This window comes from Vombatus ursinus, unplaced genomic scaffold (genome assembly GCF_900497805.2).
Source record: "Vombatus ursinus unplaced genomic scaffold, bare-nosed wombat genome assembly UNPS02012758.1, whole genome shotgun sequence".
Classification (NCBI taxonomy): Eukaryota; Metazoa; Chordata; class Mammalia; order Diprotodontia; family Vombatidae; genus Vombatus; species Vombatus ursinus.
The window spans coordinates 80,523-106,095 of record NW_020952536.1 but is presented as its reverse complement, the minus strand read 5'-3'; the positions used below and the strand labels follow the sequence as shown (position 1 = coordinate 106,095).

The 25,573-nt window shown below is 53.8% G+C and overlaps 3 protein-coding genes across 6 annotated transcripts in view; 2 read left to right on the top strand and 1 right to left on the bottom strand.

The window, feature by feature from the left end:
- The window catches only part of ETFB (electron transfer flavoprotein subunit beta), a 4,077-nt gene extending 2,764 nt beyond the window's left edge, over window positions 1-1,313 (top strand). The window contains exon 6 of one of the 2 annotated variants that reach the window (XM_027858147.1): window positions 1,107-1,313. In XM_027858147.1, coding sequence (XP_027713948.1) covers window positions 1,107-1,277 — 171 coding nt within the window. In that variant the 3' untranslated portion in view covers window positions 1,278-1,313. Of the gene's footprint in view, window positions 1-1,081 lie in introns of both variants that reach the window. The other variant, XM_027858148.1, reaches the window with a different exon arrangement.
- Window positions 1,314-1,346: 33 nt separating this feature from the next.
- Window positions 1,347-8,375, top strand: VSIG10L (V-set and immunoglobulin domain containing 10 like). The gene is made up of 10 exons (XM_027858151.1): window positions 1,347-1,886; window positions 2,440-3,018; window positions 3,401-3,694; window positions 3,979-4,263; window positions 4,627-4,881; window positions 5,585-5,863; window positions 6,086-6,385; window positions 6,497-6,610; window positions 7,399-7,541; window positions 8,205-8,375. Exons 1-10 carry the CDS (start codon window positions 1,835-1,837, stop codon window positions 8,280-8,282), a joined length of 2,379 nt encoding a protein of 792 aa, XP_027713952.1. The 5' UTR covers window positions 1,347-1,834; the 3' UTR covers window positions 8,283-8,375.
- Window positions 8,376-9,041: 666 nt separating this feature from the next.
- IGLON5 (IgLON family member 5) lies at window positions 9,042-24,536 on the bottom strand. 3 transcript variants are annotated; one of them, XM_027858190.1, is made up of 8 exons: window positions 24,458-24,536; window positions 17,860-17,938; window positions 17,433-17,665; window positions 16,037-16,156; window positions 12,004-12,138; window positions 11,638-11,758; window positions 10,994-11,148; window positions 9,042-10,282 (listed from the first exon to the last, which is right to left on the bottom strand). In XM_027858190.1, exons 1-8 carry the CDS (start codon window positions 24,534-24,536, stop codon window positions 10,191-10,193), a joined length of 1,014 nt encoding a protein of 337 aa, XP_027713991.1. In that variant the 3' UTR covers window positions 9,042-10,190. The 3 variants fall into 3 exon arrangements, with proteins under 3 accessions (XP_027713991.1, XP_027713992.1, XP_027713994.1); XM_027858191.1 differs by lacking the exon at window positions 24,458-24,536 and adding an exon at window positions 20,367-22,662; XM_027858193.1 differs by lacking the exon at window positions 24,458-24,536 and adding an exon at window positions 20,508-22,662.
- Window positions 24,537-25,573: the final 1,037 nt, after the last annotated feature.

Sequence of the window (25,573 nt, the reverse complement as noted above, 5' to 3'; positions counted from 1 at the left end):
TTCTCAGTCCTTTCACATTTACACACACACACACACATCCCCTCCTCAGTCCTTTCAGACTTCCACGATCCTCCTGACAGAGGAGCACTAAGAGGTTAGAAGGGAGTTGGGAGGCCACAAATCCCAGCCTCCATCATCCCCCGCCTGTGATCATTCAGCCTTTGCCCCTTCAAGTCTCCCATCCTACTTACAGATAGTGCTGATGGTTAGAACATGTTTCCTGAGCTCCAGCCATCCTTGTGAATCCTCCGCTTTGCGGCTGTCCCCCAAACAGAGCAGTTCTGTCCCTCTCTGCTCTTCGGACATTTAGCCACAGCTTGTGTTTGTAGGCCTAACGAGAGCTCCAAAGGTTACAAAACACCAAACAGTTTGAGTCTCAGAGCACCTCTGAAGTAGGAGCTGTTTGTTTTCCTATTTTGCAGAGAACAAATTGAGTCCCCGTAGGGGCCCTCAGCTGATAAATGTCCCAGGTACAACTTGAATCTGGGACTCCAGGTTCTGTACTCTGCACATTCTACCAAACCATCTGCTTGAAGTCAGCTCTCATTCCCTGCTCTCCTCCCCTTCCCTTTCCTACCCTCTCCAAATGTGGGGTGGGTCAATTTCTCCTGGATGCACAATCAAGGTTTGCACTCTGAGGAGGGATGTGATGTTGAAAAATGATTGGGTCGATAGCCCTGGAGGTGGCACTGGAGCCTCGGGCCTGGCTCTCCCCTAAGCCAGAGGGTCCATGGGTGTTTCTTCTCGTCTCCCGCTGTCCTGTTGATTCATCTATAAAATGTGGGCCTTAGATTAACTGCTCACTGGTTCCTGGTCTGTTGGCCCAATGCCTGCTGTGGCCCTGTCAGCTTCCAAGGGTCCCTGGTCACGCTTTCTGGGAGCCCCTGGAGTGGTTGTCTCTTGACACACCAGGGCCCACCTGCCATTGGGAAAGAGTGCATAAGTGGGTCTTGAGCAGAGGGCTGGGTTTGGGGGTGGTGGTGGGTGGGGGTGGCCCCCTGGAGGAGGGGCTTCTGCCCTTCTGCTGCCTTGATGGGAATGGGAACATCAATTCTGCCCCTCCCAGAATAACGGAGCCTAGACCTTCCCTCTAAATCTTCCTTCAGAAAGCCAAAAAGAAGAAGATTGAAGTGGTGAAGCCTGGGGACCTGGGGGTGGACACGTCCTCCCGCATTTCTGTGCTCAGTGTGGAGGATCCGCCCCAGCGCACAGCAGGGCTGAAAGTGGAGACCTCTGAGGACCTCGTGGCCAGATTGAAAGAGGCAGGGCATGTCTGAACTCCCCCTCCCCCCAATAAATTTGTGGCACCCTTCCCCCCTTTGCCTCCTCTCTGTGGCCTCGTGGACTTGCCTTTTAGAAACACCTGGTTCAGGAAGTCTTCCGGAATTCCACCTGACTCCATCCTCTCCACACATCATGGCACTGATTCACTGGCGTCCAGAGGGGCCCCTCCCTTCTCCTCAGTCTCTTGGACTACAAACTCCCCTAGGGTTTTAGGGCTTCCCAGGGACTAGGGCTTTGTTCAGTAGCTGGGAAATCCCTGAATCCACGGCTGCTTCCCCTTCAAACCCTGGACCCCTCTGGCCAAGGTTGTTCCCCCACACCAATGCCTTTGGGCTTGGTGCTCACTAGGGCTTTCACCTGGGTTGGAGGAAGTGTGGAGAGGGGAGGGTAGCAAGGAGAATCGTCACAGTTCTATTCATAAATCCATGGGTTGTGTCCCCTGTGTTGGTGCGGGATCCCCACCCAGGAAGCCGCTTGGCTTGTCAGACCCGTCTTAGCTCTAGGAGGGTTGGGAGGCCGGACCTACCCCTGGCTTTTTGCCTTTGACAACATGGCCACCCAGGGGCCTCAGCCTCTCCAGCTGCTGCTACTCCTGTTTCTGGGTGAGCACCCCTCCATACCCTGTGGCAAATGGGAAAGCCTTTACCTAGACCCTTGTGGCCCTTTCTGTCCCTTCACTGTGGGAGACTTGAATTTTTCTTGAGGTGCCCTCACAGGAGACCTCACTGCCAGGGGAATTGTCTCAAGGTTTTCCAGGACTCTTGTCTGTAAGAGACATCTCTACCGTGTGCTACTCACTGCACCTCTCTGGTAGAGTTGGGTAGACCTTTCATCTCAGGGCTCTCCTATGAGTTGGGCTTTCTCTGTAAGGGTTCCATAACCTTGGGTTTTTTTGGGGGGGGGGAGGGAAGGAGTGTGGGGGAAGCCTTGAGATCCTGCCCTGGTCGTTTTTTCTCTTTTGCCTTTGAAAGACCTTCGTGCCCTTTTCTGAGTTCTCTCCACAGACTCCCCAGTTATGGGAGAGCCTTCTCCCCACTCCCTAGGCCCCTTCCTCAAAGTACCTCTGGTGGTGTAAGACCCGCAGCCGCAGGGCGTCTGCCTCCTTCCGCTACCCATCTCTCTCACTGTCCTCTCTCTCCCAAACACAACATCCAGTTTCAGGCATGGGAACGTCATCCCCTGCAACTCTTGGTGGCAGAATTTCGCCTTCAGTGCCCTCTCTTGGAGTGAGCGTCCCCTCTCCCAGCAGCTCTCGTGGGAATAACTCAACAGTTCTGAGTGGAAAAGCCTCCTCTGCTACGGCGCTGGGTGCGAACGCTTCCTCTCCTGGAGCACCCAGAGAGAGAACACCGTCTCCTACAGTTCAGCATTTGAAAGAGCCGCCTCTCCAAGTGCCTTCTGGGTGGTCCAGCCCGCGGGTTGCTGGGGGTCCCTTGTCGGTGCTCGTGGGTTCTCCCATCTCCCTACGCTTAGCTCCGGCTCCAGCCCTGGGCCCACCCAGTCCGGTCGTGGTTTGGCGTCGGGGAACCACAGTGCTGGCGGCTGGGACCCTGGGGAGCAAAGCCGCCCCACCCAGCCTAGCCCCAGACTACCGGACCCGGCTGCGCTTTGACCAGGCAACGGGTGGTCTTGATCTGGAGCAGGCAGAACTGGCTGACAGCGGCCACTATACTGCGGAGCTGATTCACGCGGGGCGTGAACGGGAGCTCCGGGAGGTCACAGTCTACGTGTACGGTGAGGGGGCAGAGGAGTCCTGAAATCCAACGCACTGGCGGGCTGTGGTGGATACGGGGGCGACGGGGGGAGCTGACCTCGGTCCCTTCCCCGCTCCGGGTTTCAGGTTACTTATTTGTCAAAGGAGAGCACTGGACCTATCCCAGCTCTTCCCATTAGTCAGAGCCGGCATGGGTGTAGAGCTTTCTGGTTCACAAAGGTCTTTATACACATTATTTCGTTTGATCCTCAAACAAGCCTGTGACAGTAGGCGCTCTTCTCAGCATCTTACAGATGAGGATACAGTCTGAGGTGCCACCAGGACTCCCTGGGAGTGGGCGGAGAGGGGGAGGGTGACGGGGGCGCCTAAGTCCGGTCGCCCTCTGCCAAATCTCCTGCGCAGAGCCCCTGCCACGATTAGCGGTGGTACCCGCGGATCCAGTGACGGAGGAAGGGGCGCCAGAGCTGCGGCTGCGCTGCGTGGGAGCCCGGCCCGGTCAGGGCCAACTCAGCTGGAGCCAGGGAGGGCGGCCCCTGGAAGCGGGGCCCGGAGACGGTGAAGGTCCGGCCCGGCTGAGGATCGACGGAGTCGACCTGGTCATCGCGCGTCCGAAGAGGACAGACCAGGCCAATTACACGTGCCGCGTGCAGAGCCCCTTCGGGGCCAGTGAGGCCACGGCGGCCGTCACCGTCCTATGTAAGCGAGGGGCACAGCTGGGCATGAGACCTCCGGATCCCCGACGAATGGAAGGCGAAGCGGGAGGAGAGGGCGCACAGGGAGGGGGGAGCCGAGGCGGAGAGAATGCCTGGATCCCTGGCGGGGGGCGGGGCGGGGGACACCTGGAGTAGGAAGGGCAAGTGCCCGGGGCCCCCGGAGGTGGGGTGCAGTTCCGGGGCCGAGACGCCCGGGTCGGGGGTCCTGACGCCTAGGTCCGGGGGCTGCGGGTTCGGAGAGGACACTGACGCCTCTCCCGCCCGCAGACGGCCCGGATCCCCCGGTCATCACTGTGTCCTCGGACGGCGACGCAAGCCCCGCCCGCTACGTCTCGGTGGGCAGCAATGTGACCCTGCGCTGCAATGCCGCTTCCAGGCCGCCTGCCGAGCTCTCCTGGAGCCTGGCAGACCCACGAGAGGCCGCCGTGCCCGCGGGGCCTCGACTCCTCCTGCCCGGCGTGGGGCCAGCCCACGCAGGAGCCTACGCCTGCCTCGCGGCCAATCCACGCACAGGACTCCGGCGCCGCGGGCTGCTCAACCTCACCGTGGCCGGTGCGGGCCTGGGTCCGAGGGAAGACCGGGAAAGGGAGCAGGTTCTCAGCCAGAGACAGGGAAGGGTGAAAGCAGGGAGGTTTGGAGCTCAGCGGAGAAGACGGGCGGGGCTAAGGAGGGCTGGGGGGCGGGCACACAGGGCGGGGCTAAGAGGAAGGGGCGGGGCCTGCTGAGAGCGCGGGCGGGAGGTGGGAAGGGACGGGCTTGAAGGAGAGGGCTGGCGGGGTGGGCACACAGGGAGGGGCTAAGAGGAAGGGGGCGGGGCCTACTGAGAGCGCGGGCGGGAGGAGGGAAGGGACGGGCTTGGAGGAGAGGGCTGGGGGGCGGGGCTCCCTCTGTGACCCCTCCCCTCCCCTCCCGCAGCCCCGCCTCCCGGCTCCCCGCGCTGTTCCATGCAAGCCTCCCCGGGAGATAGAAGCCTGCTCCTAGGCTGCACGTGGCCCGGGGGCGTCCCTGGAGCCTCGGTGCAGTGGACGGGGCTGCCCCCGGACGTCCCTGCGAGCCCCTCTCCCTCCTCGCTGTTCGTCTCGGTCCCTGCGCGGCCGCAGCTCAGCGGACTCACCTTCACGTGCCTCGGGCGCCACCTCGCGGCCACGAGGAGCTGTAGCGTCACCCCCAGTAAGTGGGGGCGGGACTTCCGCCTTTGGGAACCAGGGGCGGATCTCCGCCTCTACCAAGAGGGAGGCAGCTTCTGGGACAGAACTAAACGGGCCTTGTCCCAAGTGCGAGGAAAAAATCTTTGGTCTCAGAGGTTTTCCTCTTAATTCTTAGAGACTCCCCCATTTACCCCGTGGTGGGGGTGGGACTTCCTCCCCTGTCCCCCAGAAAAGAGGTGGAACTTCCTCTTGTGACTAAGAAAGGTCCTAGGCTCTGGGGGTAGAAGAACCATCCTTTCCCCAGGGGACAAGGAGTTAAATTTCCCCCTTTTTTTCTTTTAGTTTTAGAATTAAGTGTACTTTTCCTTCTACCATAGGAGAAAGGATGGGACTTCCATTTTTCATTTGTCCACCAGGGAGGGCGAGACTTCCTCTTTCTCCTTGGCTTGGGGTGGCCCCTAGATAGAGCTGTGGGCCTAGAGTCAGGAAACCCTGAATTCAAATCCAGCCTCAGATACCTCCCAGGGGGAGGTGACCGGGGGCAACTCACTTAACCCTGTTTGCCTCAGTTTCCCCAAGTGTAAAATGGGATAATAAAATCACTCATCTTCCAGGGCTGATCTTGAGATCATGTTTGTCAAGTGCTTTGTGAACCTGAAAGCTGTAGAAATGCTAGCTATTAGCTTTATGGGAGCAGTTTTCTTGACTCTGCTTTTTCTCCTCAGAGGCCCCTGAGGAAGTGCTGCTGAAGCTGGAAACTGAGAAGTCCACATCTGGGGAGGCCCTGGTGACCCTGGAGGTCGCAGGCTGTCCTCCACCAGCCAGGGTGGCCTGGGCTCGAGAGGGACGGCCACTGGCACCCGGGGGTGGGGGCCGCCTGAAGTTGAGCCCTGATGGCCATAGGCTTCTCCTTGGCAACTTCAGCTTGGAGCATGACGTGGGGAACTACTCTGTGCTGTGCAGTGGGGCCCTTGGGGCTGGTGGGAACCGCATCACCCTCATTGGTCAGTTCCAGAGGGATCCCAGAGTCCTGAATCATAGCTCTCCCTATTCAGTGACCGCGTCCTATTTTCACGGCTCCTGCCCTATCATTGGCCCGTGGGTCCTTGTCCCCATCTCTGCCCTTTTAAGCATACAGGTGTCTGGATCCACCGCGGACCCCCAGTTCTGCCTGCTTAGGGATCTAAGGACCTGATTCCATTCTTTCTCCTCCCCTTCTCACGTAGGGCCTTCCATCTCCTCTTGGCGGCTACAGCCTGCTGATGGGGTGGCTGTCTTGACGTGGGATGTGGAACGTGGCTGTGTAGTCAGTGGCTTTGAGGTGCAGGCACGGACAGAGAGACCAGAAGCAGGGGCCGCAGGCCTGCGTGGAGGGGCCTGGACGTCCTTGCTACTCCTGGGGCCCAGGGAACGCTCGGCTGTAGTGCTCCTGCCCTCCCAGCCCCCAGGGCCTTGGAAGCTTCGGGTGCTGCCCACTCTGGGCAGTCAGCCTGGGATCCCTTCCTCCAGCCGGAGCTACCGGGCTGGTGAGATTGGGAGTCTATGTGCCTGTGTGTGCACAGTTGGGTACTTGATGCAGGCTGGCATATCTGACTCCTGGGTACCATCCTTAAATCTTGTCTCCCTCTCTAAACCAGGTACCATCCTGGGCCCCGGGGCCATTGCGGGCGTTGTGCTCGGCTCCTTGCTGGCTCTGTCCCTCCTTGCAGCTCTGCTGGTCCTGCTTGGGTGCTGTGCCTGTCGGTTATGGGGTGAGCGAGGGATGGTTCCATAGCTTTTGAATTGGTGACTGATGAACAGGTCATGGTGACCAGTGAGGCAGTGAGGAGGTCATGGCCAATGGGGTGAGAGCAGATGAGAACCCTGCCTAGAATGAGAAAGCAGATAAGAAACTTGGTCAATGACGAGGGAGCAGAACTATGGCCAGTGGGGACTGAACAGACAAAAACCTTGACTGGGGCAGAGGAGAAGATACAACTTTGGTCAACGAGAAAGGTGACCACTAGGGAAGGAGCAGAGCAGAACCAGGCCCATGTTGGATTAGATCAGGAGAGGGGAACCTACAACCTTGAGGCCACATGTGGCCCTCTGGGTCCTCATCTGTGGCCCTTTGACTGAATCCAAACTTCACAGAACAAATCCCTTTAATAAAAGGATTTGTTCTGGAAAACTTGGATCCAGTCAAAAGGCCACATCCAAGGGCCTAGAAGGCCCCATGTGGCTTCCAAGCAACAGGTTCTCCACCCCTGGGTTAGGTCATATTTTTGGACAGCAGGAACAGAGAAGAATTTGGGAGATAAAAGGGAATGGGGTGTCTAGTAGATAGGAGCAGAGAGAATAGATGTCTTATGACCTGGGGAACAGAAGCCAGTTGGACCTAAAAGGGACACATCGAAGAAAGCTCATTCTGGACTCTCCCCCTATTCCCTTACTTCCCTTGGCCTGTGTGTGGCCAGATTTAGCTGTGGGCAGTGAGAGGAAGGTGTGGGAGGCCCAGCTAGCCAGTCACCCACTTACTCCCTTCCCTTTGACTGTGTAGGAAACAGCAGGAAGAAGCCCCTGATCTTCCCCCCTGCAACCTTCACCCCAGAGAAGAAGACACAGAGTGTATCCTCTGTGGGGGCCCCACAACCTTCCCCCCATGGTTTTGCCATAGAACCCAGTCCAACCTGGGCTTGTCCTGTGAGTAGATGTAGAATGAGATGTGCTTGACTGTTCAGAAGGGGGCAGTGAAAGGGATTATTTTTCTCTCCACAAGGTGGAAGGGTGAGACTCCCCACCACAAAAGTATGTTAAGGTGGGAGATGTCTGATGTAAAGAAAGGGGGGTGGTTTTTGCAGTTATGGGACCTGGATTCAAATGCCAGCTCTGCCACGCTGCTACTTGTGTGACCTTGATCCAGTCACTTCCCCTGGCTTCTAGGGTTGAACTAATGAACCCATTTGGTTCTAAGGCTCACTTAAGAACAACAGCATCATGAGGTGTCACTTCCTGTTTCTTTCTATGGTAGGGAAGGACTCCCTTTTCAATTCATAGGGAGGGGTGGCCCTATTTTTTTTTTTTTTTTCCACAAGATGGGACAAGTCCTACTTTAACAAGATAGGGGAAGGACTTTGTTTTTCCCACCAGATGGGGTGGGACTTCCTGTTTCCCCCTTCTTTACAAAATATCAGTGAGAATTCCTATTTGTGTTCACCCACGTGGGGCTGGAACTTCGGTCTCTTCTCTTTCTCTGCCAAGGCACAACTGGGGAGAGGTGAGGTTGGGAGACATAGACAGGCCTCTTCCTTCCTGCCCTAGACCCTGGAGTTCAGCCTCCTGCCCCTCTTGCTTCTTTCCTTCCAGGTGGCGGTTTCCAGCCAGGGCCCTGCTGCCAGCCCCAAGGGAGTTCACCAAACAGTGCGGTCAGCCACACAGGTGTGAACAGCAGCAGCCAGTGTGAGCCCGAGGACATTAAACTGCCCGGAGCTCTGGGTGCTCAGCGGAGGACGAAGGGTCTTAACTTTGCACAACTAAGCCTGCAACTCTGCTTTGCACAGTGGAAAAGTCAGGGATCTCAAGTCTCATGATTCCATCCAGTCTCCCAATAAGGGAGGCTTCCTGTCTCAGTGCCGCTGAGGGGGTGGGGCTTCCTGCCCTTTCCTCCTTGAAGAACCAAGCTTAGAGGCCTGACAGGGCCTGACTTCCTCTGTTGTTCACTGCCAGAGCAGGAAGTGGCCTTTCTACTGCAGAGGAAGGATTGCTTGCCCATGGTGGGGTGGGACTTCCTGATTTGGCATGGTGGAGGGGCAGAACTTCCCATGTGGCTGCTTATAAGTTGGTGGGAGTTTTCTGGAGGTTGAACTGAGCTGGGTGTGTGTGAGTATACCTTTGGCGTATAGCAGTGAGGAATAAAACAGCTTTGTGGACCTCTGGGTACTTTGGGAGAAGTTGGGGATAAGAAGATGGGGATCCCCAACCAAGACAGGGGGTTGGAGACTAGATGCCAAGGTCTCTCGAAGAGAGTGATTGCAGCTCAGTTATCTGGGACAGGGATGTCACAGACAGCGTTTTGGAAAAAGGTGTTTATTGGTGTGGCGGTTTCGACACTCCCCATGGTTTGGGACACACTGGGTCCCAGGGTCCTTCCCCCACCCCCACCCTATCTCTCCTCCCCTCCCCACCCCCCTCCGGACCCTGGGAATGGAAGACGATGTGGATGGGGCCCATGCCCCCCTCTGAGGTACCGTCCCTGTCCCTCCCTGATCCAGCCCATTCCCCAGCCCCTCCTTAGCCCTGGCCAGCTCTGAGCGGTATGGACATTGAGAAAGTGTTGATGTAGTGGAGAGTGTTAACAAGTATCTCCAGGACTGGGCCCAGGACTCACCCTCCCTCTGCCTGAGTGGTGGGTTTGGGGGTCTCTAGTGGGACTAGATAGCAGCAGGCCTTCTGTTAGATCCTCTCTGTCCCTTTGCAAAACCACCACCTCTGGGGTAGAAACTATGGTTGGGCCCAGGGAGCCAAACCCAGAACAGAAGGTAATTAGAGCTGGGGGTCGGGGGAGCGGGGACTATTGCTGATCACAGTCGCTGGTGGGCGCAGGTACGTGTGGGTGAGGTACAGTCGGCTGACTGGGCTTCAAGCCAAGACTGGAGTGGCGAGAGCTACAGCCGGCAGCCAGTAGACAGGGCCAGGGACACAGGCAAGCAGCTAAGGGTGGCAGAGGGGTGGGGACATAGCACTGAGGCAGACAGCTGAAGCGGGGGAGGCCACAGCTACCAGCCTGACAGTAGGATGGAAGCACCAGTCGGCCTGGGGGGAGGCCAGAAAGTGGGGTGGGGGAGGGCAGGGGGACACCCAGAAATGTGACAGGCAGCCTTGGTTGTTGGGAGAGGCCCAGAGATGACACAGCGCCTCCTCCAACTTTCCCCTTCACTGGGGTCAAAATCCGACACACAAGGGGATGGGGCCACTCCCAACAGGTGAGAAAGCTAAAGCTAAGCCTGGTGGTGGGGGCCAGGGACCCCTGCAGCCAGTGCAACCACCTAAAGCTGGCATGCAGAGGTGAGAAGCAGCCTGTGGCTGGCAGGGGTAACGGGGGTACCCAGAGTGGGTCGAGGCCAGGGCTGAGGGGGTCAGGGGCAACTGGGGTACAGTCAGACACATGAACGGGTGACAATGGCTGTAGAAACGATGCATAATTTTGCGTTTATCCCTCACAGTGATGGGTTCTCTAAGGATCTCTCCTCTTCCTCCTCCTCTGCCCGGGACTCTGGGCCTTCCTCACTGGCTCTCTCTCCAGGCTGCTGGTTCACTCCCTTGCTAGGGCTCGCTCTCCGTCAGCCTTGGCTCCTACATGCCTCCCCACCACAGCCAGCCCAGGGCAGAGAGCAGGGCTAGGGGCCCAGGGGGCCGTGAGGCTGCATTCTCCAGGGAGCCTGGGCCTGAAGGCAGAAGGGAAGGGGGAGGAGAAACAAAGTCAGGAGGATGGAGGCACATCAGTGCCCCACCCCCGCCCCAGGCCATTTTCTTGGCTCCCCTGCATTGGATGCTGTCTCCCCCAACTCAGAACCATTCTCACTGTCTTTGTCTGCAACCACAGACCTTCCATCCTCCCGGTCTCCAGATGTGTGCTTCTCCATATCTCTGTCCTCCTCTGTCCTCTCTCCCCACCTCCCACCCCGTCTGTCTGCTTTTTTTGTCGCTGTTTCTTGCTTTTCTCTGACCGTTCCTCCTTTTGCCCTCTGCCCTCTGCTTGTCTTTTTCATGAGCTGGGTCCTCTCTGGCCCCTGATTCTTGACTTTTTTCTCCACTTGTGTCCTCTCTTCATCTCTGGCTCCCCAAGTCTTGCCATTTCTTTTGTCTTTCCCTGTCTTTGTCGGACTGTCTCCCTGTTTCTCTCTTTCCACTCATTTCTTGTTCTTTTCTTTCTTTCCTTTTTTTTAGGTCTGGCTTCTCGTCTCTGTCTCTGCGTCTCACTGTTTCTTAATCTGTCCTCGGTCCTCTGTACTTTTGCTCCTCGCCTCTGTCCCCCATCGTCCGTGCCCCTCTTCCTCTCTCTCCAGATCCCCTGCCTCCCCTCTCTGCTCCTAGATCTGGGGCTCTCTGTCCCGGACTTCGGCCCCTGTCCCCAGCTGTAGCCTGGGCGCACTCACGCAGAAGGCGCATGGAGGCGCTGGCAGCCCCAAGCCTGTTAGCCGCTCGGCACGTGTAGTTCCCATAGTGGCGGCCGCTCACGTTGGCGAATAGCAGCATGGAGCGGGTCCTCTCAGTCTGCACCTTCAGGCCCTCAGCCGCGCCGCCCCCTAGCCTGCGGGCAAGGTCGTCAGTCCCTCCCTCCTTCCTTCCGTGCCTCCCTCAGACCCTTGCAGCAGAGTGTGTGTGTGTGTGTGTGTGTGTGTGTGTGTGTGTGTGTGTGTGTGTTTGGTTGAACCTCCACACCCCTTTACAAACCCAGGACTGGGTACCCCACCACCTCTACATTCCCTCTGCTGAGGTGGAGGAACTGGCACCCATATGTTTAATCTCCCCCAGCCTAGAGAAGGATTATCTCAGTGTCTGGCAGTTCACAACTTACCTCTCCCCACCCTGCCCACCAGGAGCACTCCCTCCTGCCCTGTCTCTGCCCCCATCCCTCTCTCTGAGCCCCAGAAGAAGCCCAAATCCTTCGCATCCCGACCCACGACGCAAGTCCAGCCCTCGGTAATCCTCACTCCACTCCCCTCACCTGGCCATCCCTCCCTTCGTCACTTGGGGACCCACCCCCTAGAAGGCCTCGCCCCATTCCGTCCATTCTTACTGTTTGTCGTCTTTGAACCACTGGAAGTCTGCGGGGGGCACGGCCATAGCCTCACAGCGGAGCAGCGCAGTGCGCCCCACTGCTGTCCGCGCGCTCGTCACATCGGTGATGGTCGGAGGGTCTGAGGCAGAGTAGGGGACGGGGCTGGATAAGCCGTTCTGACTTCGCACTCTCCCGACTCCCAGGCTAGCTGTTTTCCACCGCAACCCCAGACCTGCCAGTTCAGGGACCCAGGCGTCCCTCCCTCAAGCCCGCGCCTTCGGGGACCCCAGAGTCCAGACGCCAGCCCCCTCCCCTTGGGGACTCAGGCTTCTTGCCTTCCCCCTAGCCCTTCCTCTTTGGGGACAAGGGCGACAAGGGGCTCACAGTTGACAGTGACGGGCACGCGGCGGCTGTCGGGGGCCGACGCCACGCCATTGTGGGTCACGCACTCGTAGTCCCCGGCCTGACTTCGCCTGATGTCCGAGATTTCCAGGATCTCACCCTCCGATGTGAAGCCGTCTGAGGGAGGAGGGGGCAGGGCGTACACAAACACACTTAAACACGGGACGACACGGGTACAACACGGACACACATCAGCAGGGGCACAGCGGATGGAGGGGGCAAACAGGGGCTGGGGACCCTGGGGTCCGGGAATCAATGAGTGGGAGAGGACGTTGTCTACGAATTGAGGTACTGGGGTCAGAGACTTCGGTAATCGCCTAGGTGGAGAAGACACGGGGTCCGAAGAGTCAGGGAGGGTACGTCTGGGGATCTAGAGAATATGGTGATGGGGAAGTGGCCTGGGGACTGCAAGGCTCAGAGAGATTTCAAGGGGCTCTGGGCCTAGTGCCCAGGTATCAGAGCCAGAAGTCTCCGGTAAATGACTCAGACTTCTTGGAGCTATGTGCTCTTTGAATATTGATCATAAAGGTCCTCCCAGCTCAAGCATTCTGTGGGCTGTGTTCTAAGAACCCATCCAGTTCTGACATTTCAAGTTCAAAGCACCGACCTGGATCTGAGGATCTGACAGTCTTTGTTCTAAGCTCTCTGCCAGATCTCACAGTCTGTTCTAAGAACTCTTCCAGTTCTGACATTGCATATTCTGGGGTCCCTCCTACTTCTGACATTCGGTGTTCTAAGGAGCTTTATAGTTCTGACATTCTTTGCTCTAAGCTCCCTCCCAGCTCCGACATTCTCTGTTCTAAAAATCAAATAGGAAAAAACTTGTACTGTATCTTACAAACCTTATGGTTTCATGTGAGATGCAGTATATAATAGTGAATAGAGAGCCAGTCCTTAGAGTCAGGAAGACTTGGGTTTAAGTCTTGCCTCCCAACCAGACTAGCTGTGTGACCATACACAAGTCACTTAACCTTTGAGGCACCTGGGTGGTACATGGATAGAATGCTGGGTTTGTAGTCAGGAAGAGCTGAAGTCACATATAGCCCCAGACACTTCTTAGCTGTCTGACCCTGGGCAAGTCACTGCACTACTGTCTGCCTCAGTTTCCTAATCTGTAAAATGGGGGTAATAATAGCACCTATAGCCCACCAGAGTTGCTGTCAGGATCATATTTATAAAGTGCTTTAAAAACCTTAAAAGGACCATGCAAATGCTAGCCATCATTATGACTGATAATCTTAGCAGCTAAGGGAAATCATAGATCCTTGGAGTGTTCAGCTGTTATTAAAGTTATTGGTGGGATTTTATTCTCCTTTTCCCCCTAAGATTCCTCCGTGGTCTGATAGTCTAAGTTCTAAGGAGCCTTCCAGTTTTTTCTTTTTCCTATGATTATTCCCAGCCCTGCCGTTTTATGTTCTGTGATTCTTTCCACCTTAGGAATGTGGAACCATATTCTAAGGCTCTAGTATTCTGTTTTAAGGTCCAAAGAAGTGAGACCCAACAATTACCTCACAGCTATTAGATTTGAGAGAATAGTTTACATTGAAGCTCTCTTTTCTCTTCCAGTGTGGATCACAAAAGACAGATTCTGCTTAATCAAATTTTGCTGAGTTGAATTCAATAGGTTGGGTACCTGGGGTTTCTCCCACCATAGGTGGGAGGTCTAGGGATCAGAGATCAAATTTTGGTTTGACACAAGGGTACATTTCCTAACAATCAGAGCTCTCCCAAAGGGAATGGGATGCCTGGTGCAGTGAGTTCCCCATCAGTGGAGGCCTTCAAATGAAGAGTGTATGGCCACCATCATCCTGGGATCTTCAACTCAACAAAAATGGATTAAGTACCTATCTAGGTGCAGAGCACCTTGCCAGGCACTGGGCTTTTTGCTAAGCACTGACTGGATGTGGACAGAGGGATTTGTGCTCAGGTATAGGTGGGACTGGATGGCTTCTGTGGTTTCCAGTCTCTTATTCCATGATCCTAGCCAGTAAATATTTAATGCATGACTGATGGGCTGGAGAAGACTATAGCTAATTCATCCTAGAATCACAGACTGTTGGATCTGGGCAGGCCCTTAGGTAATGAACTTGAGACCCACAGGGAAGGGTGGGAATTGCCCAATGGACCACCTATCAGGGACATTGCAGAGGCAATCCCTTTTTAAGTATGTGTTGAATTAAATGCCCTTTTCAGGTCCTTTCCAACTCTGGGTAACTGTGATACTTTTTCCTTCAGGGCACCCCATTCTCCTACTCTCCAAGGTGGAAACCTTAGGGCCACCCTGGGTACCTTCCTCTTCCTTGCCTTCCCAAATCCAATCAGTTATCAAGTATTAACCATCCTACTACAATTGCATCACGTGCATTTGTCCCCTTGTCTCCACTTACCTGGTCATCATCCTGAGGGGTGAAGGCTCTCTTTGCCCCTTGTTCGGGCTTCTGTAATAGCATGTAAAGCCATCTTCTTGTATCCAGCCCCACCTCCTTCCTCTACACTGGTTCCTGTTGTAACCCTGCTGTTCCCCTACTCAAAAGTGCTCAGAGCTTCCTATTTCCTGTTGAGTACAGTCTCAATATTGACATTCAATGGCCCTCCACAATACGGGTTGCAACTATACCTTCCCTGCTTTATCTCATCCCACTCCCTCCATGTACTTCCTCCATGTCTGGAAGATCCTCTCTCAGTTCCCTATCTAGATATCTATTGAAGTTTCTTCCTTCCTTAAAGTTCCAGGTCAGACAGCATCTCCTCTATGAAACCTTTCCTAATACCCTTCTCCCACAGTGAAATATATCTCTCTCCCCTCAAATTTCTTATAACATTCTTTGGATCTGCCCTTTGCCCTCATCTCATTCTCCTTTGTATCACTTCTTGGTGTGCATATCTCTCTCATCTGTTGGATTGCCAATTGGAGGGCAGGGCCCATGCTCTTATCTGTTGTTACACATATTACCAGTACCTACCAGAGGGCTTTGAACCTCCTGAGTGCTCAAAAGCTCATGGATATAGAGCTCAAAGGGGCCTCAGAAGCTACTAAGTCTAGTCTATTTTAAGGCCAAGGGAAGTTGTGATCGACCAAGGTCATAAGGTAGTGTCAGAGATGGGATTTGAACTCTCTTCTGTCTTTGACATTTTACGTTGTAAGATCTCTCCCAGTTCTGACATTACATATTTCATGGTCTCTCCCATTTCTGATTTCCAAGGCTGCTAAAATGATGAACAGATATTTGGGACAGTACTATAATGGGTTCCCCATCATTTGAAGTCTCCAAGCAATGGTAGGATGACCATTTGCTGAGGATGTTGGAGAAGGGATTCCCATTCAGGAGTGGGTTGGATTAGATGGGAAGGGAAGAGAACAGAATGAATATTTATATAGTACCTACCATGTGCCAGGTACTATGCTGAGCACTCTCATAGATAATATCTCATTTGCTTCTCACAAGCACCATTTGAGGCAGGTGCTTTTATTATCTCTGTTCTATAGTTGATGAAACAGGACAACAAGAGTTATGTGACTTGCCCAGGGTGACACAGCTAGCACGTATTTAAGGCCAAATTTGAATTTGGGTCTTCCTGACCCAGGCCCAGTGCCCTATCCAGGGCCAGCAACTGCCCCTACAGTGGACTCTGAGATCCCTTTTATCTCTGAGATTCTACTATTAAGGGTAGAAAGGCAGTGAGCTCCCCATCACTGGAGGTGTCCAAGAGATGCAGGATTCTCCTCTGGGAAATGGTTGGACTGGATGCTTCCTGAGGCTCAATGCATTCTGATTCTGGGAGTTTAAGCTCTATGACTGTGGTCTTGGAGTAAAAGATGAGTTTCCCACACATGCATGATTTGGGGCATGATAGGGATCTTTCATGGTCTGGGAGTTAGGATTTAAGGAATTTGGGGAGGGTCTGGAGTATAACAAGTGCAGCAGTGCAGGGCCTGGGAGGAAAGGTTGGGGGTTGAGATGGGAACATAGGACCTAGGGTGCGGCATCAGGCAGGCAGGAGTGGGGCCCCTCACCTCGGAGCTGTCTCCAAGTGACTGTGGGCTCTGGCCTGCCCACAGCCAGGCAGAGCAGGTTCACGTTCCCACCCTCATTCACTGTCACAGCAGAGGAGATGTTCACGATTCGGGCAGGGACTGAAGAAAGATGGGGGAAAGCGGGAGCAGAAGGTGACCCAGAGGTCAGGATCCTCCAGCTTTTCCTCTCTGAGGGTCCCAGGTTTCCTGATCCCACATCTCTGACCCCCTTTAGACATCTTGAACTGCTAGTACCCTCCTCCCCCCCCAGAGGATTCTGGGAATCCTGGACTCCTAAACCCCTTTCCACCCCCCAACTCCCACCAGGGACCCAGGCATTTTTTCTTCCAGTTTCTTTTCCTTTCAGTAATCCAAACACATAATACCCTAGCCTTGCCTACTAAAGCAGGCTAAGCACCCTGATCCTCCTGCCTCGTCTCCCTCAAGAACCCCAATATCCCAGTTTTCAATCCTTGCCCCTAAGGGACCCAGGCATCCTCCCCCCAGCCTTATCCCTCAGAGACCCAGACTTCTAATTCCTGCCTCTTAGGATGGGGATGGATGATGAAGGTGCAATAGTCCATGATATTAGCTGCTATGGAACCCTGAGGAGGTGGGGCTGGGGCAGAAAAGCCTGCCTCAGCATTTTCTTTGGTAGTCTGTATATCTTTCTTTGATTCTGTCTCTGCCTCTCTGCTCTCTGTCCACTGCTGTCTTCCTATGCTTTTTCTCTTTGTACGGTTCTGGCTCTTAGGCCCTTTTTCTGTCTCTCCCTTGAGAGACTCGACTTCTGAGAGACTATATTGTCTCTGTTTCTGTCTTGGTTTGTGTTCCTCCTTCCCCTGGGGCTTTTGGTAACACAGCAGGACAGGAGTAGGACAGCACTCCGGGCCTCTTCAGCCTTAGCTCTGTCTCTGGGTCTCTGGAGCCACGCCTTTCACTCCTTGGTGGCCGTGGCTGTCTGTGGCCTTGTTTCTGTATGCCTCTGGGGCTCTGTTCTTTTTTCGGTTTTTGGGTCTCCATCTCTCCACCCCCCACCTAACTTTGCCTCTCTTCTCCTCTCCTCCTCCTCCTTCTTTTTTTCTCTCTCTCTCTCCCCCCTCCCTCCTCTTCTCTCTCTTTCATTTCTACTCCCTCTTCCTCCTCCTCTCTCCTCCCTTTCCCTTTTCCTCCTCCCTCTCTTCTATCTCTCTTTCCCTTCATGTTTCCTCTCCTCTCTTCTCTCCCTGTGCTGGAGTTTCTGCCCCTCTCGAGGTCCATGCTCCTATTGGTGTCTCTGCCTGGGTCTCTGTTTCTGTCCCCACCCCTCAGTGCCTGCCCTCCCCCGTCTCTCCTGGGTCCCTGATCTGTGCCCGGTGCCGGCCTCTCGCTGGGGCAGCCGGCCTGTGCTTCTTACCGTGCACGATGAGGTAGACCTGGGCCGTGTGCGGCTGCTGCCGGGTCTGGAAGGAGCAGGTGTAGAGGCCCTCGTCGCCCAGGCCCACGCGGGTGATGAGGATGGAGAACTCTGCGGGAGAGTTGGTGAGCAGCCGCACCCGCGGGTCGCTGGTCCAGCGGTCATTGCCGGCGTACAGGATGTTGGAGCGGTTCAGCCAGGCCACGCGGGTCACGTGCTCATCGATGGAGCAGCTGCGGCCACGGGGGAGGCTCTGGCTGGCACCGGCTTGGGCACCGGGCCCCGTGGGGAGGGGGCTGGGGACCCTGGGGGGGGGGAGATCCCTGGGGGAGGGAATGGGGCCCCTACCTCGAGTGAGGGGACCTTGGGTTGAGGGGGCCATCAGGGAGAGAGGGATGGGGGTGCATAGGGAGGGTCTTGGCTGTACCTGAGTGTGGCGTTGTCTCCCTCGCAAACTGTGTAGTTGTCTGCCAGAGAGCTGAACTCCAGGCTCTGGGACAGCAACCCTGCAGAGAGGGGGAGGGGTGGGGCACATGATCTCCATCCCATCCCCTACAAGCACAAAACCTGGGCCAGAGCTGGCATGTCACCCACACAATCTGTGGTGCCCTGTGACATTGTAAACACAAGCACAAGCCAGCCCTTGTCATCCCTTTTTCTAGTGGGTTATGGCTGGCAAACTCCCCTGGCACAGGAAGATTCAGAGAGAATGGGGCAGAGAGACAAAAAGAGAGACAGAGAGACAGTAACAGAGACATAGATACAGTGATGTCAAGAGACAAAAATGTTGAGACAGGGAGGGATTCAATTGCCTGAATTGGATCACAAAATACCCTGGAACCACTGATGGAAGGAAGTGGGAAAAGATCCTGGCCAAATCTCCCAGCAGGCAATATGAAGAGAGGGAGGGGAGAAACTAATTAACCAAGGTCCCTTTTTATCTCGGGATAATTGCTACCAGACAACTCCAAGGCTGCCCCCCCCCCCGGCTCTTAGAGTCTTCCATTCCTAAACTCTGGGTATATGTGTATGTGTTTGCAGTGGATGGATGGGGAACAGGTGCCCCATCCTAGAGTTTATCTGAGATCACATCTATTCCCCTGCCTCTTGTCACCCTGCTCCACCCCCAAGTCTTTCCTGTATTTAAGGGACACCAGGGAAAGAAATTGAGTGAAGTTGCTGTCCCTATGAGATACTGACACACACAAAGGCAAACCACCACAAAATAATAGAACCCACCCACCCCCCCGGGACAGGCAGCTTTTACCAACCCCACTCCTGCCCTCCTTATGACTTTCTCCACTGTTCAGAATATTCTATCCAGTCAAAATAGACACCGAGTCAGGGACAGCAAGCCACACTGAGAAGGAGGGTAACTTTGAGACACACAGTCATAGGTCAGTGACATAGTAAGGCACAGGGACACAGTCACATACTGTCTCCAACACGTCTCCACTATAGGCTCCAACTCCCCTGCCCCAGACCCCGGAGCAATGATCCTCCTTGCTCTCCCAGTTTAGATCCTATAGAGCTTTGATTTCAGTATGCTGACACTCACTCACTCTCACATACAGAAAGGGAAACACAGATGGACACACAGTCACACACAGGCATCTAGACATATATACAAGGACGAAAGTCTCAGACACACCGATATACAAACAAGCAGACACATAGTCCCAAGGACACACACACACACACACACACACACACACACACACACAAATATAGAGATACAAAGTCAAACACTTCTAGGAAGAAAAAAAAAACAGAATCAGAAACAGACGGAGATAGACACAGATGTGCACACAGACATACCAATAAAGACACACAAATAATAAATATAGAGCTCCACAGACAAATACATGGATATATAAAGAAACAGACAGTCATAAAGATATACAGTCTCATGCAAAAACACGAAGAAACAAGAGCAGACACATATAGACAAACAATAGACATATAGACACAAAGTCACAAAGACACACTGTCTCCTATGTAGAGACACACAGATCTTTAGATACATATACACATGAACTGGTAATCACAAACTATTTGAAATGAAGTTTTCTTCCAGAGTCTCTTTCTCCCCCACCCTCTCTCTCTTCCTCCTCTTCCTCCTCCTTCTCTCTCTCTTTCCTCCTCCTCCTCCTCCTCCTTCTTCTTCTTCTCTCTGTCTCTCTCTGTCTCTCTGTCTCTCTCTGTCTCTCTCTGTCTCTCTCTGTCTCTCTCTGTCTCTCTCTCTCTCTCTCTCACACACACACACACACACACACACACAGCCCTGATTCAAAGTCCCACTTCCACTGCCAGGTATATTCATTAAAAGTCCTCCTTTGGGGAGGGGTACTACAATACAATACAGTGGGAGGGATGGAAACAAGCCAACAGGTTGAACTACCACAAAGTGAAGTAATGAGCTGAAGAGAGGAAGGAATAAGAAGATGATTGGAGAGAACCACAGAAGGAAAGTTGTGAAGGGAGGGGAGGAAGCTTGGACTAATGAGGTCTAATGTTCCTCCCGGCTCTGCTATTCTGAGCTTCAGCTCTCAATCTTATTAACTAGGACCTGAGTTCTAATCTGGCCTTAGATACTTACAAGCTGTGTGACCTTGGACAAGTCACTTAACCCCTATTTTTGTCTCAGTTCCTCATCTGTAAAATGGGGACACACTGAAGAAGAAAATAACATTCCATTCCAGTGCTTTTGCCAAGAAAACTCCATGGACAAAACTCCATGGACAAAAGTCCACAGGGTCACGTAGAGTTGGACTTGATTGAACAACAACATAAAAACCATGTTACAAGGATTTGGCAGGAGTTAGCACATGGAAATGGGAGAAGGGTGTGGGGTATGGAAACACACACACATACACACACACACTCCTAGCTCTCTAGGGCCCCCAGAACACCCCTTTCAAGGACTGGACGTACCTACAGGGACCCTGCTGTGCAGACTCCTCAGAGCCAGACTCATGGATTAATTACTGGCTGGAATTATGGCAAGAGGATGGACATTATTCTACAGGAGATAGGTGATGCAGTTTATTCCATGGGAGAAAGGGAATGACATACTGGAGTTTTTATCCTGAGTGGGGAAGATGATCATTCAGGGTGCCAGTTTCGGAAGTTATCTACCATCTCAATGTGAACCTGAGACTTGTTTAGGTGGGGCCCATTTCTCTCTCTTCATCAAGTACAAGCATCACTTGCTTCAAGCGGATGCTATGGGGCTGACTCCTACGGCCCCAGCAGCCCAGATGTCTCCTCCAGCCAAGCATCTTCGGAAGGAAGCTCAGTCCTTTCATTGCTTCCTGAGGTCCCCAAACAGGCAAGTGAACAATCCGGCACAAAACCTTCTCACCTCAGTGGTGTCTGCCAAGAGACAGGAGGCAGGTCGTCTGCTATTCTAAGGTCGTCTGTTTTCAGACCTCAGCCCTGGCTCTGCTCTCCCCAGGGAAAGGTGAGTTCCGCTAGAGGAGGTGGAAGGGGTGGGAGCAGAAGGGGCTTCTTGCTGCTGGGGCAGCCATTGCCTGAATAGGAGCTCAGGATGTGGGGAAGGAGCAGGAAGGGTCTGAGAATCCCACAGGCAGAGCCACAAAAGCCATTGAAACTGAGAACATCTCCATCAGGGCTGGAAAGGTTCTTAAAATACAGAACATAAAGTGTCTGAGTTGGCCCTCACCCCAGTGGCAACTCAATGCCCTGTCCTCCACGCCTTCTTCAAGAACACTGTGAAAGGAGGAATCAGCCTAAACCAGAGTGTCAGAGCTGAGAGGGACCTTAGCATAGAACATTAGATCTGGGATGGTCCCCAGAACTTAGAACAGAGAATATCAGAGCTGAGAGGGACCTTAGGGTAAAACATCAGATCTGGGATGGTCCCCAGAACTTAGAACAGAGAATGTCAGAGCTGACAGGGACCTTAGGGTAAAACATCAGAGTTGGGAGGGTCCCCAGAACTTAGAACAGAGAATGTCAGAGTAGAAAAGGACTTTCTGAATGGAGAAGGTTAGAGTTGAAAGACACTTTAGAATCTAGAATAGAGAGTATGAAAGAAGGAGGTGATCACCACACATAGAATGTCAGAACTTTGAGTGACTTTAAAATGTGAAATGTCAGAGCTAGAAGAGGTGTTAAAACATTAAAAGTTCTTTATAACATTGAAAGGTTAGAGTTGGAAGGAACCTGAGAATGTCAAAGTTGGAACAGACTTTATGAATGAAGAATGTCAGAGTCAGAAGGAAATTTTGAAATTAGAACAGAGGATGTTATGATAGAATTGATCTAAGGAAACAGGATGGAGGATGTCTAGAACAGAGAATGTTAGAGTAGAATTGATCTAAGGAAACAGAATGAAGATTGCCAGAGTTGGAAGGAACTTTTGAACCTAGAATAGAGAACATTAGATTAGGACTGAAGTAAGAAAACAGGATGGAAGTTGTCAGAGCTGAGAGGAAACTTAAAACAAAATATCAGAACTAGGAAATTTCTTAGTTATAGAATATTGAAGGTGAAAGCACCTTGAGAACTCAGAACAGAAAGTGATATATTCTTTCTCCTGGAAGGGAAAGAATATAGAACATCAGACTCAGAAGTAACTTTAGAGCATAAAACAGAGGATGTTAAGGGCAAATGGGATCTCAGAACATAGAATGCAGAATGTCAGAGCTGAATGAACTTGAAAACCTAGAACAAAGAATGTCAGTACTGAGAGGGATATCAGAAACCACCTAGTCTAACCCTCTCATTAGACAGTTGGAAAACAGACTTAAAGAAGGGAAATGACTTTCCCAAGGTCATACGGAATTAGTGAGAGAGCTGGGACTGAAACCTAGGTCAATGATTTCCAGTCCATTTGCTAAGAGATTTTCATTATCCTGGTTAATGGACTAAACAGTAGGGAAGCCAGAGTAGAGACCAAGAGAAATAGGGGAAGCAGATCAGGAGACAGACATGGAAAAATACTGAAACAGAATTTTAACAAGAGACCCAGATACAGACAGAATAACAAAAAGAGAAAGATTCAGAGACTCAGAGATGAGATAGAAAAAGAGCTGAAAAAGAGATGGATATTGAGGAGGAAAATACATAGGGAGGGTCTTAGAATTGGAAGTGATGGGCAGAGGAGGGAAAGATGCTGAGGGAAACAAGTGCAGAAATACGAACACTCAGAGAGAAACAGAAAAACAGATAGAGAAAACATGAAGGAAACTTAGTAAGAGGGAGAGAGACCTGGAGATATTTTAAAAACAGAGGCAAATGACAAAAATGGAGAGAAAGAAGCCATGAAAGAGACGCATGCACACACACACACACACACACACACACACACACACACATGCAGAGAGAGAGAGAGATAAAGAGAGATGAGACAGAGACAGAGGCAGACAGATAGATAGAGACAGAGAGACAGAGACAGACAGAAATAGACAGGAGAGGGAGAGAGACAGACAGACAGACAGAGACAGAGATAAAGAGAGATGAAAGACAGAGAGACAGAGACAGAGAGATAGACAGACAAATAGAAATAGACAGACAGGAGAGAGAAAGAAAAAGAAAGAGACAGAGACAGAGACAGAGAGAGATGTGGAGACAGGTAAAGAGAAGACATCATTCAGAAACATACACAAAGAATAGGATGACATGAAGAGACACATAGAGACCACTAAAAGATTAGAGAGAATGAGATATAGACACAGTAAGTAGAGAAGAAATGAACAAAACAGAAGGATAGATGGAAAAGTAAGAAAAGAAGTGGAGAGATGGAGAGTTATATGAAATAGGGAAGATTCAAAGAGAGACAGAGACAGTCGGATGAAACTGAGAAACAGAGACGCAGAAAGAGCCAGAGACAAAGCCAAGACTACAGAGGGGGAAGTTAGAGAACCAGGTTCAGACAGGTAGGCAAGGCAGGGCAAAGCTTTGGTCCTTTCCACCCCGCCTCTCCCTTTCCCCTGCCCTCCAGCCTGGCTGGAGGAGATGGCCGGATCTCTGACCATGGGAGAATCTCCTTTGGGAGCCAGAGGTCAGCTGGGCCTAGACCCCCTTAACCCCTTTCTTACTGGGAGAAGCCTCTGCCCCAGGTAGGCCTGGCCCAGGGAAACTTAATTAGTCCAGCATCTCTTCAGTCCATTAACCTTTCCGGCAGGAGCCCGAGAAATCGCTGCCAGCACTGGCCCTCCTTCCCATCCCCCTTCGTCCCCATAGCCATCCCAATCATTCAGACACCTGGTTGATCCACTGCCCTGCCCCTGTTCTCTATCCCACCGGCACCTTAGCCTCTATTTACCCCCTCAATGAGCCAGACGACCCCAACCTTCAGCACCCACCCTCCTCAGGGACATAGGCACCTGAGCCTCCAGCACAGTTATTCTCATCGCCCCCCCCCGCCCCCGCCCGCGCCGTGGTCTGGCCTCCAAGTCCCACTGCCCCACTGAAATAGACCTAAATGATCTATTTCACCTTCTTCCCTATTCCACCGCAACCCTCTACACTCCACTTATTTGAACCCCTCGCCCCAAGGCCGATGAAACCATTTTCTTCAATCTCCTGCTCTCATCCCTTTCTCTCCCGTCCAGCCAGCTTCAGGACTCAGGTTTCTGCCCCCCTCCGCCCCTCACCCCACCCCACTCCCGCCTGTCCCCTTCTCTGCTCTCATCCGGCTGGGATCCAGGCAGGCGGCCGAGGCCCCCAGAACCCCTGGGGACTGGCACCCCCTGACCGATCTCTGGAAGCCCCTAGAGACTCAGCAGTCCTCCCCGAGCCCTCCCCTCTGCTATCCCAGCGTCCAGCCTCCACCCCCAGGAGGGACCCTAGCGTCTTGATCCCCCAGTGCCCCTCCCCGCCCCCCACCAAGACCCAAGCATCCATCCCCCCCCCAGACACATCACTAAGGTCACTTCCAACTCTAGAACCCAATGATAACCTCTTAGCTGCCAAGAACCCAGGCGTCCTGATTCCTCGCCTCCCGCAGGGACCCAAGCTTCCAGCCTCCCCGCCCCCCGGCCCCAGCGCTGCAGTACCTCGGCTGATGACGGCCAGCCCGGCCAGGGCGGCGGCGGCGAGGAGCCGGAGCCGGGCCCGGGGGGCGGGGGGGGGCATGGCGGCGCGCAGGGGGCGGGAGGGGGAAAGGGGGGCCGGTCCGGGGCGCGCGGGGCCCGGGGGGGAAGGGGGAGGGGGAGGGGGGCTCCCCGCCTGCGGCACCGGGCGGGGGGGGGGCGCGAGGAGCCGGCGAGAGCCCTGCTGCAGACCCGGGGAGGGGGCGGCGCTGACGGGCAGGGGGACCGGCCAATCAGGGGATGCGGGGGGCCGCTGGGCGGGGCAGAGGGGGGGGCGCTGCCTGACGGATGGAGAGGCCTTTGTTACTGCGGTTCTGCCCACCCCCCTTCCGAATCCCCAGTTCCCTCACCCCCGCCCCCGTCGGGACCCAGGCATCTTGCCCACCAGCCGCCCCCGCCCGCACCAGAAGGCAAACATCCGGTCCCCTAGAGCCTACAACGCAGAGACCCAAGCATCCCACCCCTCTTCTCTTCCAACAAGGACCCAGGAGTCCTGACCTGCAGACCCCGCACTGTCAAGAGGTCAGGTGTTCTAGGCCCCACGCTGGCAACGATCCAAACTCGACCTCTAGCCCCCGTCCTGGCCATCCCCGCCCTACAAGAACCCATGCATCCTGACCCCCTCCCTACCCATGCCTCGCCCCACTCCCCACAGAAACGCTGGAGTTTTTCCCCTCCCACGTGACCCCTAGGCTTCACTGTGCTCTTGCACCCAGGTGTAAATCTTTACTCAGTGACCCAGGGGTCTTGATCCCCCAGCACACTGCCTTCACCCACAAGAGTCCTAATACTCCCCCAATCTGCCTGGAAGGGATCCAGGCATCCTGGACCCATCAGCCTAACTAGGGACGAAGACAACCGGAACATCCCACCCCTCACTTCTTTGAGCATCTTGGCCACCAGATACCCTAGCCCCTTCAGGAATTACTGGCCATAAAGTGGATGACAGGAATTCTTATTTAAGGGGCTCTGGTCTTTGCAGCCAAGGGCAGCTGGCTTTCAATGAGGCTATAAGACAAAGCCCTTCAGGACCTGTGGACCTATTGGCAAGCCAGCCAACCATTGGTAGGGCTATCTGTC